The sequence below is a fragment of the Episyrphus balteatus genome, chromosome 4, assembly GCF_945859705.1.
Source record: "Episyrphus balteatus chromosome 4, idEpiBalt1.1, whole genome shotgun sequence".
NCBI lineage: Eukaryota > Metazoa > Arthropoda > Insecta > Diptera > Syrphidae > Episyrphus > Episyrphus balteatus.
In genome coordinates, this window is record NC_079137.1 from 6,000,923 (window position 1) to 6,022,173 (window position 21,251).

The 21,251-nt window shown below is 28.2% G+C and overlaps 1 protein-coding gene across 3 annotated transcripts in view; it reads left to right on the plus strand.

Annotated features, from left to right (window-relative positions):
* Positions 1-211: 211 nt before the first annotated feature.
* LOC129917944 (zinc finger protein Elbow) overlaps positions 212-21,251 on the plus strand; it is a 57,533-nt gene continuing 36,493 nt past the window's right edge. The window contains exons 1-3 of one of the 3 annotated variants that reach the window (XM_055998192.1): positions 212-385; positions 868-1,229; positions 19,237-19,341. In XM_055998192.1, coding sequence (XP_055854167.1) covers positions 1,176-1,229; positions 19,237-19,341 — 159 coding nt within the window. In that variant the 5' untranslated portion in view covers positions 212-385; positions 868-1,175. Of the gene's footprint in view, positions 386-867; positions 1,230-16,848; positions 16,868-19,236; positions 19,342-21,251 lie in introns of those variants that run through there. The other 2 variants (XM_055998194.1, XM_055998193.1) reach the window with 2 other exon arrangements.

The following is a 21,251-nucleotide window of genomic DNA, read 5'->3' on the forward strand; positions in this document are numbered from 1 at the left end:
AACAAAAGATCCAAAAAAAAATTAAACTAAATAAGAGAACAAATAAATCGTTCTTCTAAAACCACAAATACACAAACAAATCAAAAAAAAAAAAAAACATCCGAAAAGAGCACAAGAGAAACCACATTACACACAGATAGTTTATAAAACGAACAACAACATAGGCAGCAAAATGCACCACCACGAAGAAAAGCTGAATTCGAACTTTTGTTCGCTACTTTTTAGTCGCATTCAGATACTCTTTGTCGATAGAGCTCGTGTCGTCCGTATGCACTGTAAAGCGAGTGCCTCCTCCTCTTCTCTCTCTCAGCCAAAAAAAAATAATAATAACCACCCTCGCGTCTTTATTTCGATCTGAATTTATATCAAAAATACCATCAAAAAGGTAATTACACACCAAAAAGGCCGGTTATTTGAATCAAACAATAATAAAAAAAACAAAAAGGATTTATTTTCTTAAAGGGTTTTGAGACCTCTTGAGTATCCCCTGAAACAGTCTCAAGAAATATAACATCATTTCGTCGGTGGATGATGTTTTTGTAATTTATCAAAAAATAATTTAAAAAAAATTAATTATGATTTATTGCGATATTGCATGTGAATTATAAGAATAGAAAAAATAAAGTATCTTCAAGAATTTAGCAAGAAAATAATTGTATCTTCTTTACAACTTTTTCGTGTCATCGTCAGATCTGTTTATTTATATTCTTTTTTATTTAATTTCTTTCTCTGTGCCCCTCGTGAGCTTAGAAATGATTTATTGGGTTATTTTGTTTTAATTAATATTTCAATCTTAATCAAAAGAAAATACATAATAATTGATTTTTTTTGTTTTCTTCTTTATCCATCCAAACAACAACAAAAAAGTTTGAGTGAAACTTTATTACTATTTATAGTCTAACATTAAGTGCTGTTTCGTGTTTGATGTTAATAATAAATTCGAATTGAAGACTTATTGGCTTCAAAAATAACGAAAAAAACCTGTAACAAATGCTAGTTACAAATTGTATCTATTGGATTATTCGACGCAATCTTGAGGATTACGTGTATTTATTTTCATAACTACACACATCAAAAGCTGTCATCACAAATTATAAACAACAACAAATACAAAAAAAAAGAGGATATATCTCCTCAATACAAAAGCCAAAGTGGATTTAACAAATTATAATAAAATGCTGACATCCAGCAATCAGTACCTGCGGCCGGATTATCTTACACCGACAACTGTAAGTTCACAAGATAAATTGAACCTCATTCATATCACAAAATTAATTGTATTAGATGTTAATTTTTAAAATTGTTGTTTATTGATCTTGGGTTAAGGTTTGAAGACCCGATTTTGGTGGTCAAACTTTTCAAAACGTTTCTCATTCATTTTAAGTACTTTAAACCATTTCTTCTGCTCGTAAAAAAATGTCCATAAGTTACCCCTTTTAGCTACAATAGTTATTTACCAGTGCCCAATTTAAGGAAGTTGCCACTCGGAGAAAAAGAAGCGCACCTAAAAATAAGATAATGCCCAACTTAAATCCCACCCTTTAAAAACAATACGATTTCCGCTTGAAATAAGTGGAATCCGTTTAAATTCTGTTAATTTTAAGGTGAACTTCATTTCATATAGACTGATGGTAAAGCACTCGTCTAGTGACCCAACAGTTGTAGGTTCGTTCCCTAGTGAAAATAAGATGATTTTCCGCTTAAATTAAGTGGATTTCTTTTAAATTTGCGCATTCAAGAAATTAAGAAGAAGAGGGCCATCGAGATATAGGGGTCTCTGGAGATACAGAGCATCTGACGTCTGTATGAAAGAGTTCATTAAGAATAAATTAATTTATTTTCAACTCAAGAAAATTTATTGAAAAATATTTAAAAGACATGTTAGTTGATTTGAGCGAGCAAATAATTACGTTGTAAATCGAAATTGACTAAAGGAGATGGCACATTTTTCTATGGAGCTTGCGCCCAGTGTGTTCACTAACGAAATTGGTGTCAAATGAAAGGTGACGATAAGCACATTACATGGGTAAAATATTTTCAAATTCGTTAGTGGGATTTTGGAGATATTTGAGTTTGAAGTTTCGGATTTCTTCACAATCAAGATTTCAGCTATTTTTTTGAACAATTAATCGTAGAATGCGTAATAACGGATGTACAAAATTAATATTGGTATCAAATGAAAGGTATTTCTCTTGTCTATAAATCTGTATCAAAAATCTTTTTCTATGTTAAAAAAAAATAAAACATATTAGGTATTTACTTCTCAAAAACGTGATTTTTTTAAGCGAGGCATTTGGCACATGGAAATATCAAAATATTCTGTGGTGACATGTACTTTTTTTTGCAATTTTAACATAGCTTAATGTGTTACCTTTAATTCTATATATGAAACAGTTCTATAAATCATACACAAACCTTATAATAAGCCAAATACACAAAAACGCGCTGAAATATGCCTATTAAATAATAAGAATAGAAGCTATAGTTCAGTCAATGGGGAAAAATCCGAAAAAAGTTATGACGTCAGCTAAGTTTGAATGCAGTATTGAAGAGGGGTTTATCCCAAGTACAAATCTCTGTTTGCGTATTGTTTGGTCCTGTTGGGCGTCCGCCATTTTGAAAAACGCATTGGTCTCAATATCTCGAGAACGACTGGTCGGACCGAAAACTTGGAAGTACTTTTTAGATTGAAAATATATTAATCTTTCTTTTTCTAGTACATCATTTTTTTCTAGGAGTAATAATTTCAGAGTTACAGTACCGGAAATTGTGTGTTTTTTGATATTTTAAATGTTTTAAACAACCCTTAGAGTTAAGTGCGAAATTACTGAAAATGAGATACTTTGCGGTTCTCTTACTTTGAAAGTATAACTCCTAGCGAAAAATGATACGCTACTAGTAATATAGTTCTACAGAAGTTCTCAACGTATGCTTAAAAAGACTTTTAAACCTTGCAATATTTTAAGAAACAGGAAATATTATACAACTTCTTCTGGACACCCCACAACACTTGGCAAAAATACGTTCCACTACAGTTTATTGCTGAGGAAATCGTGACAATAGTGAATTTCGTACATCAAAATAAGTTTTTTGGAATAAAAGAATCAAGTCGCTTTCTTCAAAATTTTTATTTGACCGTACTTGTCTAACTAAAGTGAATGTATAGCAATTGTTTGCAAGTGACACAATGCATTTTGCAAAAAGCTGCAGTTTTCTGATATGTATAACTCCTACATACATAATGCATCCATCAAATTATTCTCGATTAGACGTGCAAATAAACTTGGACTAATTCCATAGCCCTGTCTTACTCCTGAATATGTTTGAAACTTATTGGATTTGTTTTAACAATTCCAAACTACTGAACTAATTTTGCAGTAATCGTTCGAACTTGAGGTATGTTCCTGATCGAAACAGCTTAAAAAAATATGCATTTTGTTCAATGGTTCCAAAAGACGATTTAGGCTCATTTAACACGAGGCCGAAAACCATCCAAATAGCTCGGTTAGCCGGTTGCTAAGAACACATTCTTATAGGCGGCTTCAAATGAACAAACTGAATTTAAAAAAAAAAATGCTAAACGGGTCGTTTGTACAGTTCCCGGCTTCATGTGAAATAGGCCTTAAAGTCCACAAAAAAAAAAGAATCAATTTTTTTAATATTCTCCAACAAAAGCCCGATTTTTGTCCCTGAAGACATATTTTCATTCTTTCACCACAATTTTCTAATCCTTACTTAATTTTACTAAAAAAATAATGTTGGTGTTGCCTTAGTTTTCCTACATCAAAATTTTTAAAACAAACTTGTCTAATTCGTTTGTCCATGTTTGTCTACCCAAAATTTTCGTTTGTCCACCCTTAAAAAAAATTTTAGGGCAAATACTTTTTGAAGTGAAAACTTCTTTAGTATCGTAGTGATTTGAAACAAGATGAAACGAAAACGCGACACGACTTCAACTTGTTATAACTTTTTTGTTTTAATAGATAGATGAATGAAGTTTGTACTGTAGATAGGTAATTAAATAAGTTATAATTGTATAAAATTTCAAAATTCGGAGATAACGGTAAAAAGATGTTCTTTTCCAACACTCGTTATATCTTTTGGTCTAGTGCACATACAAATTTGATTTAACTTTAATACGCATGCTGATACCGTAACCTTTTATTTGATATATTACACATAACGTTACGTGCTCTACAAATTACACAATCTTAAATTGAAAAAAAATTTAAAAATACCTCAAAACACCTGTGGAGATCTGTTGGCGATGACCAGCTACCAGTGTAGGAAGTACCGTAATCTCAGTCTGGAAATTCGACATGGTTGACTTTAAAAAATTCTAACTTTTCTCTTGTAGACATCTTTGAAATAAGATTTATACATCAATATACAAGATAAAACAATAAGCTTTAACATGGTATAAAATTTTGTATAGGTTGTCAAACTAAAAAATTGATTTAATAGCATGAGAACATAAAAATAAATGTTTTTTTTGCTTTTTGGATGAAATTTCATCGAGTTTAAAAAATTCTAGCTCTTTTTGTAGATATCTCATAGACTTGATCGATATATATGTTTCGAGCTAAGACAATAAGCTTTCAGATGGTGTAGGTTGTTATAGGTTGTTAGGGAAAAAATGCATTTAATAGCGTGAGAAGACAAAAATACGTGTTTTTCGCTTTTTTTGATGGAAATTGATCGAGTTCAAAAAATTCTAGCTCTTTTTGTAGATGTCTAATAGACCTGATCGATATACAGTGCTGCTAAAAACATTCCGGATTTTTTTGTGATTTTCATTAATTGAAATGTTATAACACGAAATAATAAGAAAGGTAGGCCTAAAAACTCCTGGTACAAGCAAATGCAAAAACACCAGCATTCAGTTGGCCTTAGAAATGGAACAATACAAAACCGGGAGGCTTGCCGCCGATTTCTGAGGTCAACCCGGCGAACCCCACAAGCGGATCACTAGTGTGAAGCAGTAACGTGGGATAGTTATGATCCCCTCGACATCGAGATCATAACAGCGCCGAGAAAAAGGAAGAAGAAGAAGAAGAAATGTTATAACACAAAACTGGTACAAAATATTGTTTTAATAATTTTTCTAGGTCGTTAATATATCAGTTAAGCAATTTCAACATAAAAAAATGATCTTTAATACATACAAAAAATTTAAAAATTGAAAAATGAAGTAGAGTCAGAATTTCAGCTGTGAAAAACTAACCGGATTTTTCAAGGATTTCGATTCCCGTTGTTGAGGTAACGGTTTTAAGCGTCACTTCAATACAATTTTTGTTTGCAGTGACAAACAAAGTTGTTAGCTTTGTGAATTGTATAAATTATTTAATGGAATAACGGAAAAAAACGCATTATAGTCATCAAATTCGTTATTGAGTTGTAGAACATTTTCAAGCCGAAATAAAACAAAATATTATCCCTTTGGGATGTTGAAAATTGCAACGTCAAGTGAGTTTGATATCGTCAAAAAGTAAAAAAGCGAAAAATTAGTTGAAGTAGATCAATTGGGTGGATGCCATCACAAAATATCCCTAAAAACTGATAGGCGAATAAAGAGTTTTTTGATAAAAAATCCTTTTGCGGCTTCTAAAACGATTTGTGAGGAGCTTTATCTGCTTTCAACATCAAGTACAGTTAGAAAGGATTTGAGAGATTTGGTCTTTATGTCTTTCGGCTCGGAAAAAGACCATTTCTTTATACTAAGCATTGTCTAAAAAGGTAGACAATGAAAGAATCTTAAGGAACACTTTAAATTTGAAAATAAAAATACTTCATTATGGTTGTATTTCCAAAAAAAACATCTGAGTTGCTCGATAACAAAACGCAAAAATATGCTTTTCAGTGATAAAAGCAATTTTAGCTTGTTTTATTCCGATTGTGAAATGGTTCAAACATGGACATGTTTGAAACCAAAAAAATATGCTCCCTATCGTGAAGCACAGCAGAGGATCAGTGATGGTTTGGGTTTTTTCAGCTGCAGGCTCTAGCCCGTTTCACAAAATCAACGGAATTATGGATCATTTCCAAAATAGAGAGATGTTGGAGTCGATAATGGCTCCATTAAAGGAGAAATAAATGCCTTTACGTCGCCTTTTTCTGCAAGTTATGATGCCAAAAATTCTTAAAAGCCCATTAAACAGAAGTTTGGGGCAGACAATACTCCTTGCTTAGAATAGCCGTAAAAATTAGCCGACTTGAACCCGATTAAAAATTTGTGGGCCATCTTTAAGTGACGGGTAGAAAAGAAAAAGCCCATTTCAGCAACTAACGTACTTGTAGCTTTGAAAAATGACTGGGAGCATATTTCTAGTTCTATTTTATTTTATTTGGCCTAGTCCAAGTCTCGTTGGTGCCAAGCAGTCTTCAAAAAGAAAGGTTACTGAGCAAAATATTAACTTTGAAAATTAACTTTAAAAAATCCGGTTAGTTTTTCACAGCTGAAATTCTGACTTTACTTCATTTTAAAATTTCTAAAATTTTTGTATGTATTAAAGATCATTTTTTTCTGTTGAAATTGCTTAACTAATGTATTAACGACCTAGAAAAAATATTAAAACAATATTTTGTACCAGTTTTGTATTATAACATTTCAATTGATGAAAATCACAAAAAAATCCGGAATGTTTTTAGCAGCACTGTATATGTTTTGAGCTTAGACAATAAGCTTTAAGATGATATAAAATTTATATAGGTTGTCATATAAAAAACATGGATTTGAAGGTGATAGAATAAAAATAGGTACATTTTTTCTATTTTTTTTTTTTTTTTGCAAGAAAAATGATTTTTTAAGGTTTCACTTCTACCACTTGTGAATTGCATACATAATTTTTTTTTTTTATAGGAAGTCTGAAAAATGAAAAAAATCGTCTAAAACGCTCAAATTTTGAGATAGACGTACTGCAATCGTTTGTCCACCTCGAGTTCTATATACATACCAAATACTATCGCTTTTCCAACCTACGTTTAAGAAATATTCAAAAAACTATTTTTGTAGTCCAGTGCATTTATAATTTGACCCAGCAGTTTGTACCACCCCCAAATTTTTTTTTCCTCATTCGATACAACGTTGGCTGAATATCATTACCCTGATTTTTCGAACTCACGAAGTTCACCTTTCGGCCGCCATCTTGGAATTTAGTTTTTGTTGAATATCTCGAGTTCTATTGATCCTACATAAAAGTTGTATTGTGCAAAAAAAGGTAGGCAATAAAATTTCGCGTCTTTTTAGTTAGGCACACATTTCCGATATTCCGAATATTAAAAAAGTTACAAGCCAAAAAAGTAAAAAAAAAAGAAAAAAAAGGCAATTTTAAAGTTTTGAGCCCTTTTTATCAAGATTATGAAAAAACCTTCCCAGAAAAGATTATTCACCTGAAAATTCTCTACAACTCTGATATGCAACTTTTTTTTTGTATCTCTATAACTAATAAAGTTATTAATACTTTTTTATTAAAAAAGACCCCTTATTTACGAAATGAAGAGACTTAAATATAAAAAAATTGCAAGTAATGAATTTTCTCTTGTAACATAAATCTATAAAATACTCACTTATAATTTAAAATTCAAAATTTTTGTAAAAAAAAAAAAATTAAGAAAAAAATAAACAAACAAAAAAGAGCCTTTTTTAACAAATAAGTTTAATAACTAATAAGAAAATTTTAAGGTGAACAATCTTTTCTCGGAAGGTTTTTTCATAATTTTGATAAAAAGTGCTCAAAACTTTAAAATTGTCATTTTGTTCGTTTTTTTTTACTTTTTTGGCTTGTAACTTTTTTAATATTCGGAATATCGAAAATGTGTTCCTAGCTAAAAAGACGCGAAATTTTATTGCCTACGTTTTTTGTTTATACAACTTTTATGTAAGATAAATAGAACTCGAGATATTCAACAAAAACTAAAATCCAAGATGGCGGCCGAAATGTGAATTTCGTGAGTTCGAAAAATCAGGGTAATGATATTCAGCCAACGTTGTATCGAATGAGCAAAAAAAATTTGGGGGTGGTACAAACTGCTGGGTCGCCCATATATGAACATCATAAATGCACTGGACTATTGCACTGAAAAATTGAAATTCTCCTAAAATACCCAAAAATCAATTCTTTCAAAAATTCAAACTGCTGTCGTTTGTCCACCTCGAGTTCTTTACGTAAACCAAAAATCGTTGTTTTTCCACCCTGCGTTTATGAGATATTCAAAAAACAAATTTTGTACTGAAAAATTCAAAGTCCCCTAAAATCCCCAAAAATTACCTTTTTTTCAAAAATTCAAATTTCTGTCGTTTGTCTACCTCGAGTTCTTTACGTATACGTCGTTTGACCAACCTACTTCCTTAAGAGAAAAATAAGAACAAAAAAAAAATTTTGGTTTTGGGATAGTTGTAACGATTTTTCTACTTGTTGTATCCACGAAATTCTAAGCAAGTTTTCAAAAATACTAGATGACGCATTTCTTTGCCTTCTAAGCAATGAAGTTAGTCACTTTCTAGATTCTTGTTTTTCTTTTAGGCTTGGCGCTTTTTATCATATCTCTCTTCTCGATTAGAGCTCATTTTCGAAATTTTAAACCATAGTCTAATGGCGTCTATATCGATTTCACTGTGGGTGGAATAAAATCCAATTTTTTTTTTTTTTTTTAGGATAAAAAACTATTAAAATTTAATCAAATCCTATTTCATATATTAAGCATTTTTTTTTTCATATAAATTATAAAGATTATATGATACAATATGCATATTGAAACTCTAGACAACATTGTGTATTCGCATAAAATCGCCCCCTTTTCTTAATTGAATTGCCATGTTGTTTATGTTTATTTTATTAGTTAATGTGTCGATTTCTCTTTGTTTCGTTTAAAAATATTTAATTGAGATCCGATTATGTTTCAGTATTTTTGCATTTTTATTTAAAAATTTAACATTCAAATATTTAAAAAAAAAATTTAATATATTTTTAAAATTTATGACTAATAAATTAAAGAAAAAACAAACTTTTAAAAACTCATGTGTCACACAAAATCACCATAATATAAATGTTGACATAAAAAATTTTAACAAACTTTAAAAAAAAAATCAATATGCGCGTTTTTAATGATCTTGAAAGAGAATATCATTTTTACTTTCACAAAAACCAGCCACCACAAGTGGATTTTTATCTGATGAATATAATTTTTTTTTTTATTTTTTTTTTTTGTTTAATAAAAATAGATCCAGTATTAATTAAACGATTAGGTATTTAATTTACGAGCTAATTTGCTTTCAATAGAAAGGCAAGCTATAGATTATATTATTATTGTTTAGAGCTATGAGTTGAGTTTGTATGTAATTATTAAAAAGGTTATCTTTATAAGTTAATTATTTATTGATTTTTATTGCCCATAAACAAAGTCATTTTTGCTTTATTTATGAATGTGGCTAAACTTTTTGTGTGTGCTATAAAATTAAAATTATTTATGATTTTTTTTTTTTTTGTTAGATTTGATTTTATAATGCCTAGACTGAATTGAAAGAGGATGTAAATTATAAATTAATAAACGAAAAAAAAAACCCTAAATTAGTTAACGTGTAATGATTTACTACCCAAAAGTGAAATTTTTGACGCAAAAATGCTTAATCAGGTTTACTATAGACAAAAGTTATGAAATTGTAAACGATTCACCATTTTGTAGAGTTTTAACTTTTGGTTAAAAACACTCTTTGTGAAACGAAGCTTATAAATGGCGCCCAACGTTCACTTTTTCTTGTGTTTCATTAGCATTTTTGTTTCTTTCGTCGAAGAATTTAACTTGACAAGAGTATTAAAACTATTTTTTTGCATCAAGACAAGGTTTAGCGTAATGAATGAATTCGCAAAAAATACCGTTGCATAATTTTTGCTGCTCAATGGGTTCAGCTATTTATTGATCGTCTTTCGCACATAATTCTAAACAAAATAAAGATAAAAGCTTAATATTTTTTGCCAAAAAAACTCAAGTACATTTGCTCTTAATTCGAAATAATTAATCTTGTCCTTTTAAGTTCATAATTTTCAAAACCTACTTAAGCCATAAAACTATAAACAATTTACGAGTAATTTTGCTCTAAATCATTCATAATGTTAAACAATTATTTTTTTTTAACCCCATCAAATCATCAATATGATTGATAAGCTAATGAATCACTCTTAAAAAAAATGTATTAACAACGGCTTCTCTCAGAAAAACACATAAAACTTGTTCATAAATTATGTCTTATGACTTCCGCAGATAACACAATAGCTTTGTGGGCTTTCTATCAAAGTCAGTTTTTTTTTTTTTTTTTGTATTGTTATTATGATGATGACTGAGTGACTGACTGACGCAATGTTGATGGGTTGCACAGTGGGACAAATTTTTTCGATATTGGATTTAGAAAAAAAAAAAAAACTATTTACTTTTTGGAATTAATAAAATAAGACACCCTTTGAATAATGAGAAAGCATCTCTCGAACTGGTTCAATATAAATCAATTTTAATTTTTTGTTAAAAGATTTTTTTCTGTCATTTCTTTAAACTACAGCTTGCTTCTAAAATATTTGTTTCCAATTATTTCAGACAAATTTTAAGAAATTATATCTTATGCAGGGTGTTTTTTTTTTTTCCTCTTAGAAAAAAAAATATATTTTGTACATGTATCAAATTTTAGAGAATTATTGAGTTCTTGGCAAAATAGTATTTAACATTTTTTTAGGCAAGGTATGTTGAAATCTGTGACAAGTCGTGAAGTTTTGTTAAATTAGTAGGTTTTAAAAAAGTTCTTCAACCTTGTTGCTGAGCTAATTTTACATAAAATTGTCTTTTAAATTTTTCTTGCATCACTCACCGTATATAAATTACCAACATTGAAATTTTCATTAAAAAAAATTGCATACTTTTAGGATATGTACGAAAGTTTGAATTGCTGTAATTTCTAAACTGGATACAATTTTATATAAAATTATTTAGGTACAGTTTTGTAGAATATACAACAGAAATTCTAAACCTGATGTTACTTAAGCTAAAGTTTTTGTAACATTTAAATTCATATAACGGACGTACGGGAATTTAATATTTTTTCTACTATTCTTCACAAAAAAGTTACACAAGTTTGATAATAATTAGTTTTTCTTTTAGAAACATAATTTTTTTTCCACGAATTATCTTTTTTTCAATTTTTTCCAACTTTATTATGTATGTTGCCCCACTGTACAACTGTAATAAATTAACCTGAACTTAACTCAAACACGCACGATGGTTAAGTAGACTAATTTACAATGAAGATATGGCGGCATCTTTGAACTAATTGACCATAAAACAAAAAACATAAAAAAAATACCACTTACTCAATTTTTAATTATTATTGTTCGCACCCAGGGCAAAGGGGCAGTCATTGTACTTTTAGTTATTATTTGAAGAAAAAAAATATTCACTCGGGTAGAAGATCTATCAGCAGCCTGATGCATTTACCCTTTTAAGAACAATAGCTTTTTAAAAATTCATTATTTCATATATTTTTTTAGAGAATGGTGACACTGGCCAAGCAAAATAATTTGAAAACAAAGCTACATTTGAAAATTTTACTGAAGTAACCTTGAAGACTTTGGTTGAAAGAATATCTCGTTCAAATAACTAAAATTAAGGAAACTGGGCGTATGTATATTCCCTCATAAGTTCTAAATTTTCTATCACAATTTGATGAATAAGGTATGTTTAAAAGCGTCTGACTGGTCCGCTGGTTATAGGATATCTAGTGTTCTCTTATATGGCGCCCTCTAGGCATACAAATTATGAACTAAAAATGTTATCTATATTGTTCAATGGCTCTACAAATACTTACTATAACATCAAATTAAATTTAAATTAAAAAATAATTTAAAAACCAATAGTTTATGATTTTTTGACTCTAAAAGGCATCATCAGAGAACGTTTTATAGCCTATAACTAGCAGACGATTAAAACGGTTCTAGCAATACCTCATTTATCAAATTATCACAAGCAGTTTAGAAGTTATGAGGAAACATACATACTCACCTATTCAAAGACAGCATGTTTCAAGCTATAACATTTTAAACTTTCATCAAATCTGAACAAATTGTTCACTCAGTCCATCATTACATTTCACTCTGAGCGTTGGGCGCCATTTAACACCGAAACAGCCCCGTTTTTCAGTTAGTTTTGCGGGAGATTACAATATCCATAAATTAACTGAATTAAGACTTTGCGCGAACATCATAATAATAAATGTGGAAATGCAAGGCATTCGACTTGGCGCGTTTTGTTTGTAAATTCCTTCACGCTGCTGCTGCAATGCCAAAATGAGTATAAAGAGAAAGAAAAAGAGAGAGAAAAAAAAAGCACATTATCATCAACAACAACATGATGCACGGCTTCTGCTTTTCTGCTGCACACACATTGTGTGTGTGTATGTTTGACTCTACATTGCAATTACTTTGCAGCAATATTGTGTTAATGGCGTGCAAATTTATTTGACAGCAAGACCGTTACTTATCGCCCACTGTCAAATTTACGTCAAAATCTTTCCTGTGCGCTCGTCTTATTTATTTCTTTGCCAACAACAACAACAACAAACTAACATCGTTCTTCGTTTCGTCCGGGAAGATCCGATACGATACGATCTGATTTGTATCTACATATGCGAACATGTTTACATGTGAATGAATGTGGATCTGTGATGCCTTTTTTGAAAAAAGATGCGATGAAGATGATGAGATTGTTGCAAATGCATTTCCTTGACAGAATTTTAAGTGCAGATGTCAGATTTTAATGACAAACGAAATTGTAACGAGTGTGTTGGCACATCCTCAATCGGTTTGAGTGACATATTTATAAAAATAGAAAGAAATGTTTGTGTGTCTATTTTGCTGTGGGAGAACTGTGTCGCGAACTTTTATGTAGTGTATTTGTTTTGTTTTTTTTTTTTTTTTTTTAGTTTATGGTTGAAGGAGATTAAGAGTTTTGGTGAATATTAATAATAAAACACATTAAAAATGATGACAGGAAAATAAATATAACAAAATGGTTTTATTTTGACATAAGAGTTGGGTTACGCTGACGGGATGACAAATTTAATTTGTTTTAACATCAATAAGAAAGATGGAGGTTTTCTTTTAAGTTTTTCAACAGTCAAAAGAGGGAAGAAACAGAAAAATTAATGTATTAATGGAATACTTAAATTGAAATTAGGTTTTACAAAGTATCAATAAATCTGACAGCACTTTGAAATTTTGAATGTCATAATTATGTTGTCAATATTTACATAACTGTCATTGATATAAAAAACTAATATTTAATTTTTTTTAAACTTCTTGTGAGCTTGTATGAACACAAAATTTTATAAACTTGCTGATTTACTAACTCTTTCACTGCCAAACAATTTCTTTGTTCACATTGTTTGTCTGTACGTGACGTTTCTGTATTTTGTATTAAAGAAAGTTAAGAGCTCAATTTTTTTGTACTCGTGTTCGACAAACAACAAAAAAAAAAACCTTTACCAATAACTCTAAAAGTGACAGCCTGAAAATATGATAATTAATTTGTGAGATTTGTCTGTACGTGACGGTAAAATGCAAAAAATATGGAGTGTAAAGCAAAGTGAACTGTGACCTACGAACTATAGAAAAAGTAAGCTAGTTTGTTTGATTTTCCATATTCCTTGTATTTTAACAAATAATGTGATAAATTTGTATGTACATTTTATTAGACCATGACTTTTGCCTCTAGATATTACTTTACTTATGTAGCTTATAACCAGCGTGCAAACTAGACACTTCTAACGACACCTTGTTTGTGACATTATGATATGTAATTTAGAAGTTTTGAGAGAATATACATACTCACATACAAAAAAAAAAAAAAAAAAAAAAAAACAGTTAAATAAACAAACAACTTCCTTTTTGCTTATCCACGTCATTTTTTTTTTTAATATAAGAACTTAGTGAGGTAAAAAAGGCATTCAAAAAAAAAAATTGTTACCCTCATGAAACTTACAAATATTTGGTTAAAGGGTGTTTTTTTAGGTATGGCTTGAGTTATGGGTAAGAATATCATATCATGGCTTATGTGTGAGAGTATCATAACAGCTGACATACATTTTGTTAATTTTTCAAGTGTAGTGAAAACGTTTTTTTATTTTCTTATAAGCACTAAAAATTTAAAGAGTCTACAAAATAATCTTAAGTAAAAGGGTGTTTTTTTTTTTAATGAAATTATAAAATTCAGAACTAGTACCTACCAAAGTAGAAAAATTTTAGGTACCCCAATGAAAATTGGTAAAAATATTACATTTATTACAGGAATCTAAGCAGTATATAAAAAAAAAATTATGTAAAAGGGTGTTTTTTTTTTTTGGGGGGGAAATAAGGAACATCCGCGATAAGTCCGATAAAATAAATGGTATAAAATCTAATCTTCCGAAAATTAATAAAAATGTTGTTTTTGCTATGGAAATTACGAATAAAATGAGTCTATACATTTTTTTGGGACCAATTAAATATTTTACTGTCTCTTCAAAAAATAAAAACACCCTTTTACCCAATTTTTTTTATAGACTTTGAGTGAAATTTTTGCTAAATTTCATAAGGATAACAATTTTGACGTGATAACGTCTTATAAATCGATGAACCATGGCAGCCAATAAAAAGAAATGGCGCCATTTTCTGCCGTTCCACTCTCGCACTTTCGCAGTGCGGCAAAAATTTCAGTTCAAAATTAAAAATAAACTATTATTTGAAAGATAATAACCTAAAGTTAAATACATTTGAAGGATTTTAAAAAATTCCATCTTTTCATAGGGGTAAAACAAAATTTCAAAAAATTGGCTATTTTCTAAACGCGACAATGGAACGAGTTGAATTTTTTTTTTAATCAATAGATAAATTTATTTCTAAAAAATTTCAAAACCAAGCTATTATTGATTTTCTAAAACTAAAACATAAGTTAGACCTTTGACAAAGTAGTGATTATAGGTTTTTTTGACAATTTTAAAAACATCATTCGAAAGGTAATAAAAAAAAAATTAGGTGTCTGATACGGATTATTTTTTTTTAATTTCTGCATTTCGAAATATGAATTTTTGAAAAACACCTACTTATTTTGGGGTATTTTTGGGTGAGTTTTTATTTTTTTTTTTTAATTTTTTGTAGCATTCAAAAAATCTCAAGCTTATAGAACATGTAGCCTATGAGTGGGCAGATACATGTGCAAAAAATTGGTATTTCAAAATGGTTTTTGACCGAATAACGGGAAAAACAAGTTTTTTTTTCCTAAGTTTTTTGACCTTTTTTAACCGTTTTTTTATTTTTATCTTTTTTTCTTCAACAGATAGATAAATGAAATTTATCTGTACAAAATTTCAATCAATTTTGTAGTCACAATTTTGAGATAACGGTAAAATAAATTTTTATTATTCAACAGGTTCTATCTTTTGATCTAAAGCAAATACAAATTTGATTTAACTTTATTAAGCATCCTTATGATGTTACCTTTCATTTGGTATATCACACATAGCTGTACATTCACTACAAGCTACACAATGTTAAATTAAAAAACTTGCGAAATACCTCAAAATACCTGTGGAGATCTGGTTGGCTTTACAAAATTCTAACTTTTTTTCTAGGCATCGCAGAAATAAGATTGAAACGTCATATGAAAGGTGAAATTATAAGCTTTTACATAATATAAAATTTTTTATAGGACGTCTAAAAAAAAAATTGATTCAATAGCGTGAGAACATAAAATTATATGTTTTTTTTTTTTGCTTCACAACCTGTTTTCTTACGACGTTATCACGTAAAATCATCGTCCGTAAACCGGTTTTACAGACAACCTCTTTTTTTTGTATTGATTGTTTTTTCGTAAATGAGTTTTTAACTTCGAAACGTGATGTCAGAAAATTTTTTTAATTCGTAAATAAAAGCAAGTTGTAAACATTTCACACTAAAAGTTTGTGCAAAATAAGGTCGAAGAAAATGTCCACTTAGCTTCTCAATTAGCAAACAGCCTACGATATAAACTGATTTAAAACTAGTTTGAGATAAATCTATTCAACTTGCAAGTACAAACCTTATAAAATGCTAATTGATTATAATCAAGGATATTCTGTTAAGACATCTCTAACAAAATGACACAACAAACAATTGTCTGTCTATTCCATACAATCGACCTTTTGTATTAAAAATGTCAACTACTAATCAAAAAAAAATAAAAAGGAAAAAAATGTTAAACTCTCCGTTGACATGTCATTTCTTTCAAGTTTTTTTTTTTTTTTTTTTTTAATTGAATATAAAAATATATTATATATGTCGTTTCTCTTGTGACAGCCTATCATTTCCAACAAACGATAGATCCGATAGAGTGTTAAGATACAAAACGAACTATGTACAAAAAAAAAAACTACTAATATCAACAACAATTTAATTTTCTAGATCAAAAGATAATAATTTAATGCAATGCCCACTTATGATTGGTTGACTATAATTAACTAAATGACAGGTTCACTGACAATTAAGGCACGAAGTGTCTATTAAGGTAGCGTATATTGTCGTCAACGTTGTCGTTTCGTTTGTCATTGTCATAATATTAAAACAGAATAATAATAAAAAAAATAAAAAAATGTTTTTATTATTTAAAATGAAATTAACACACTGTATATGTATTGAGGACTTTAGTTGTTTGTATGAAATGCTTAGTGTTCGTGAGGGTTGGTTGTTTTTTTTTTATATGTTTGTCGTGATTTTGAGTACTTAAGTGAAATAAGTTGTCGGATATCACATTTTCTCAAAATGATGTGTGTGAACGACATAAAAGCGTGAATAGTTTTAATCACATATAAGAAAAAAAAGTGAGTCTTGTTTTCTTTGGATTAATTATTATTTCTTTGTCTAGTAGCCGCTTTATGTTAGATTCTCACACGATTGGAAAATGGTAGCTTTTCAAAGTCGTCATAAATCTAAAAAAAAAATTACATAAATTATCTTTTTTAAATCTTGTAAAATAGGTAATTAACAAATTTAAATATGTATTTTTTTTTTTACAAATTTTCCAGTCATAAATCGTCATTAAACAAGAGTTATGACAGAAATGTTAGAAAATTTATGACTCTTTGTCTGTTTTGTTAAAAATATTCAACTTTTAATGATTTATATTGGCTTTTTACGACTATGAAACAAATTTTTTAACAGAATAATGCAGTCTTACAGTCGAAAAAAAAACTGATTATTCTTTTTTAGTTTTAAATTTGAATAGCAACAAAAGATCATTTTTAGTATTTTTTTTTAATCTGTCATAAAATCATAAATATTATTGGAAATTAAAATTTCACTTTCTTTTATTGGTTCCAAGTCGCCAAGGGCAGAAAAAATCGAATGCCTTGTTCGATTTCACTAGTCAAAAAGTTTTTTTTTATAGAAATCAAAGTATATTTTTCTAATGGTTTCTTGTGCACTCGAATCTGAAGTCAGAAAAATTCTATCACATCACGTTTTTGACATATTACCATGCCAAAAATCAGAAAAATTGTGTTTGGGACGTTCAAAATTCAATATCTCAAAAACTTTGCACGTTAGAGCTGTTCTAGTGCTTGATTCAAATTAAAAAGGTCAATGACCATTAGAAAAGTATAATTTGGTTTCTATGGAAATTATTTCTCGCCAATATTATTGTCATTTACGGAAAAATCAATCTTAAAAATCGTTTTTTTGTTTTTGTTTTCAATTGTTTTCAATATTTACTAAAACAAAACACACAATCTTTAAAAAACGGTTTTAAGCTAAATAATTGCATTCGAAACTTTTCAAAAATTAAAAATTTTGTCGGTAACTTTTTTGATTGAAAAATAGGCTATTTTTTTCAAATTAAATTCGTCAAAAATCCAAAAATTAACTTTTTGCTCAAAAAACATTTTTAATAGATAGAAAACATAACAAAGTAATTTTTAACCAAAATTTGTTAAAATAAAACTATTTTTGTAAAAGATAAAAACAAAAAAATCGTATTTTTGCACTTTTTTCAATATTTTTGAGGTTATAGATAAAGTTGTAGATATTTATACTACCTACAACTTTTGCATTTGACTTTTTTCGATAGGACGTCTTATTTTGACAGAAATCGTAAAAAACCATGATTTTTGACACCAACCCCACTTTTTCGCCCACCCACCCCCTTTCCCCCAATTTTTTTGTGGGCAATTTATTTTTCCCCTTTCATATACCATTTATCCTAAATTTTCCCACCACCCTTATGCTGCTAATAATTAATTTGTTCAACTTTTGCCTTCTGAAAACCGGATTGGCACTGGTCTATAAATTTACTTTTGGATTAAAAAAAAAAAAAATATTTTTTTTAAACAGAAATAATTTTTCTTTAATTTTGTAAGCTTTTTTTTTAATAATTTCGAAACAATGGCTTAAACTTTTATTTCAAAAAACTTTTCATAATTTTTTTTGAAAACGGCTTTAACGTTTTTCAATCTTTTTTCCTCAAGATACAATAAAAGAAATAACGTTGCAACGTTTTTCGCAGCTTCTTTTTTCACCATACTTTTTATATAAAATATTTTAAATTACAAGCAACTTGCATTTTATTTTTTATTTTTATTGGATTGTATAAAAAAAAATCATTATTTTTCAAGGTTTTTGAACTCTTCATTCATTTCCAATCGAACTTTGTGATGAATTGTCTCGTGATGGGCTGTCCATGATGAGTTGTTCTACAGTGATAATATGTTGTAGTATGCTGGTTTGATCTTTTTGTTTTTCACTCCTTTTAGGACTGTCTTCTATTGGAAATTAAGCGCCTAAAAATATGCTACAATTTTATAACTTTTCCAAAAAAAAAAATAAAATAAAGTACCTACATTTTTATTACTAACCTAAAAGATACTGAAGAATTTAATTAGATAGTTCTCGAGGTGTGAACATGCCCAGTATGTTTTTTTTTTTTTTTTGAGAAGTATTGTAAATGGCTTAATATATTTTTTTTTTTTTACAAAAATATTAATGGTAATTTTCTAAAAACTTATTTTATTTACTTTTATGCCTACACTTATTAAATATTATTTAGAACTCAAAGAGTTTACTTCAATCCGCTGATCAGTCCTCCAAAACATTTGCAACATTTTATCAAACTTTCATTTTTTATAAAAAAAAATCTTCTATTAAATTTTTTTTGTTTGAAACCTATAAAAAAAAAAAATTAAAAAACTAATTTCAGCGAAACAACAATCATATAATGCCCATGAATAATAACTACATGATGTCATCAGGGCATTGCGTTTCTGGATCGTTTCCACTTGATGATGTGGGAACAAATTCTGTGGTGAGTTAAATTATACCTATAATATTTACCTCATCATCTTTTTTTCTCCTCAAATCATTCCTCAAAACATTAAAATTAATAGTTCTCAATAACAAAAATATATAAAAAATATAATAATAATCATAAATAAATTTTTCTTAAATATTTTTATTGCTGAACTAACAACCTTTGGTCGACAAAAAAAAAATAGTAAATTGCTTTCAAACAACAATATTTCGTTTAACGCCTTGTCAGTATTAATAAAATTAATTTGTTAAAATTCTTTGATTATTCAAATTAAAAGAAAAAAAAAATTAAAAAAAAAAAAAAGAAAATATACGAAACAAATTTTAGGAATAAAATAAATTATTTTTATGGGAAATTATGTTGAAATAAATGAGATCAGCTATTATTTTATACAATTGTTGATAAATTTAAACAAAACAAAGTGTTTAGATATTTTCGTTTTTCTTAAAGAAAAAAAAAATTTCAACCCATATTCAATTAAGTTTGACATTTAAAAAAAAAAAAATTATTTATCATCTTCAAATAAAAAAAAATAAACAAAAAACATAATTAATTTATTCGTTTTGTTTATTATATTATTTACTTTGTATTTTATGTGATGACTTAAATTTTTTTTGTTTTTTTTTTCATTTGACATAATAAAAAATTTCACTTTATATTCCATTCAATATTCATAAAGAAGTGATGACTTTTTTTTTTTTTTTTTTTTCTTATTTTGCTTTCTTGTTTATTTTGGGTTAATAAATTATTGAGCTGACAATTCTTTGCGTTTTGACTAGGCATTCATAGAAAATGATCATAAATTAAAATTAAGTCAGTCGCAACACACAAATATATTTTTTTTTTTTTTTTTTTTTTTTTTTTTTTTTTTGAGATACGAGACAAAATAAATTCCAATTAATAAATTTGTATATTAAAAAGTTGTATTGGGACATGTTTGCATTGAATGATGAACATTAATAAAATTTTTGTTTAGTGGTAGGAGGGAAGAATTATAAAATATTAAATTTGCTAGATGTCAAACATTTTTTCATTGATTTAATAATAAATAAAATATTTAAGAGGTTTCTTGTTATTTTTAAATTGAGAATGCAATATTGAGGCATTGACTTAAATTATGTTGGTAAAGTGTTTACACAAATAAAATGCACGACTGGGGTCGCACGTGCTTGCTCTTATGCTTTAAGTTACTCTAATGTTCAAGCTTTTTATTCAAGAAAATTAAGAAAATTTAAAATTTTATATTTTCAAGAAATGAAAAAAAAAAAATAAATCTGTTTTTTATAATTAATTAAATATCGTTTTAAATGATCTTTCACAAAAAAAAAAGTATGCCAGTTTACTTCTTGTATAAAAGGGAATTTTTAGAAAAAAATTTTCGAAAATCGTAAGAGCCGTTTTTTAAAAAAATAATTTTTTATATATAAAAAATTTTTTTTATATACAGGGTGTCCCAAAAGTAATGGATCAAACGAAGTATGCTGATAGGGGATCTTAAGAGCTCTCAGAATTTGGTAACTTGTTCATCCCAAATCCTTACGGTTTTCGATTTAATGCAATAAAAAAATAAACACATTTTCTCGAACTGTTATTTGTTTATTTTTCTTTGAACAAAAGCCTCTATTTTTGTTTGTATTTTTGTTCTGATAAACCCTGTTTTGTTGAATTCAAATTGTAATATTTTGCGATCTAACTGCAACTTTGGGAATTTTTATACTTTTTTGAAAACTACAATAACAGGGCAACTTTTTAAAATAATAAACCATTCTCACACCGTACAAATTTTTTTTAACGGTGTTGCTCTAAATAAAAAAGTAAGAAACTGATTTTTTATAAAACTTGAAACTGTTAGTTAATTTGCAGTAAAATGGCGTATGGAATAAAAAATATTTTAATTAATTAAT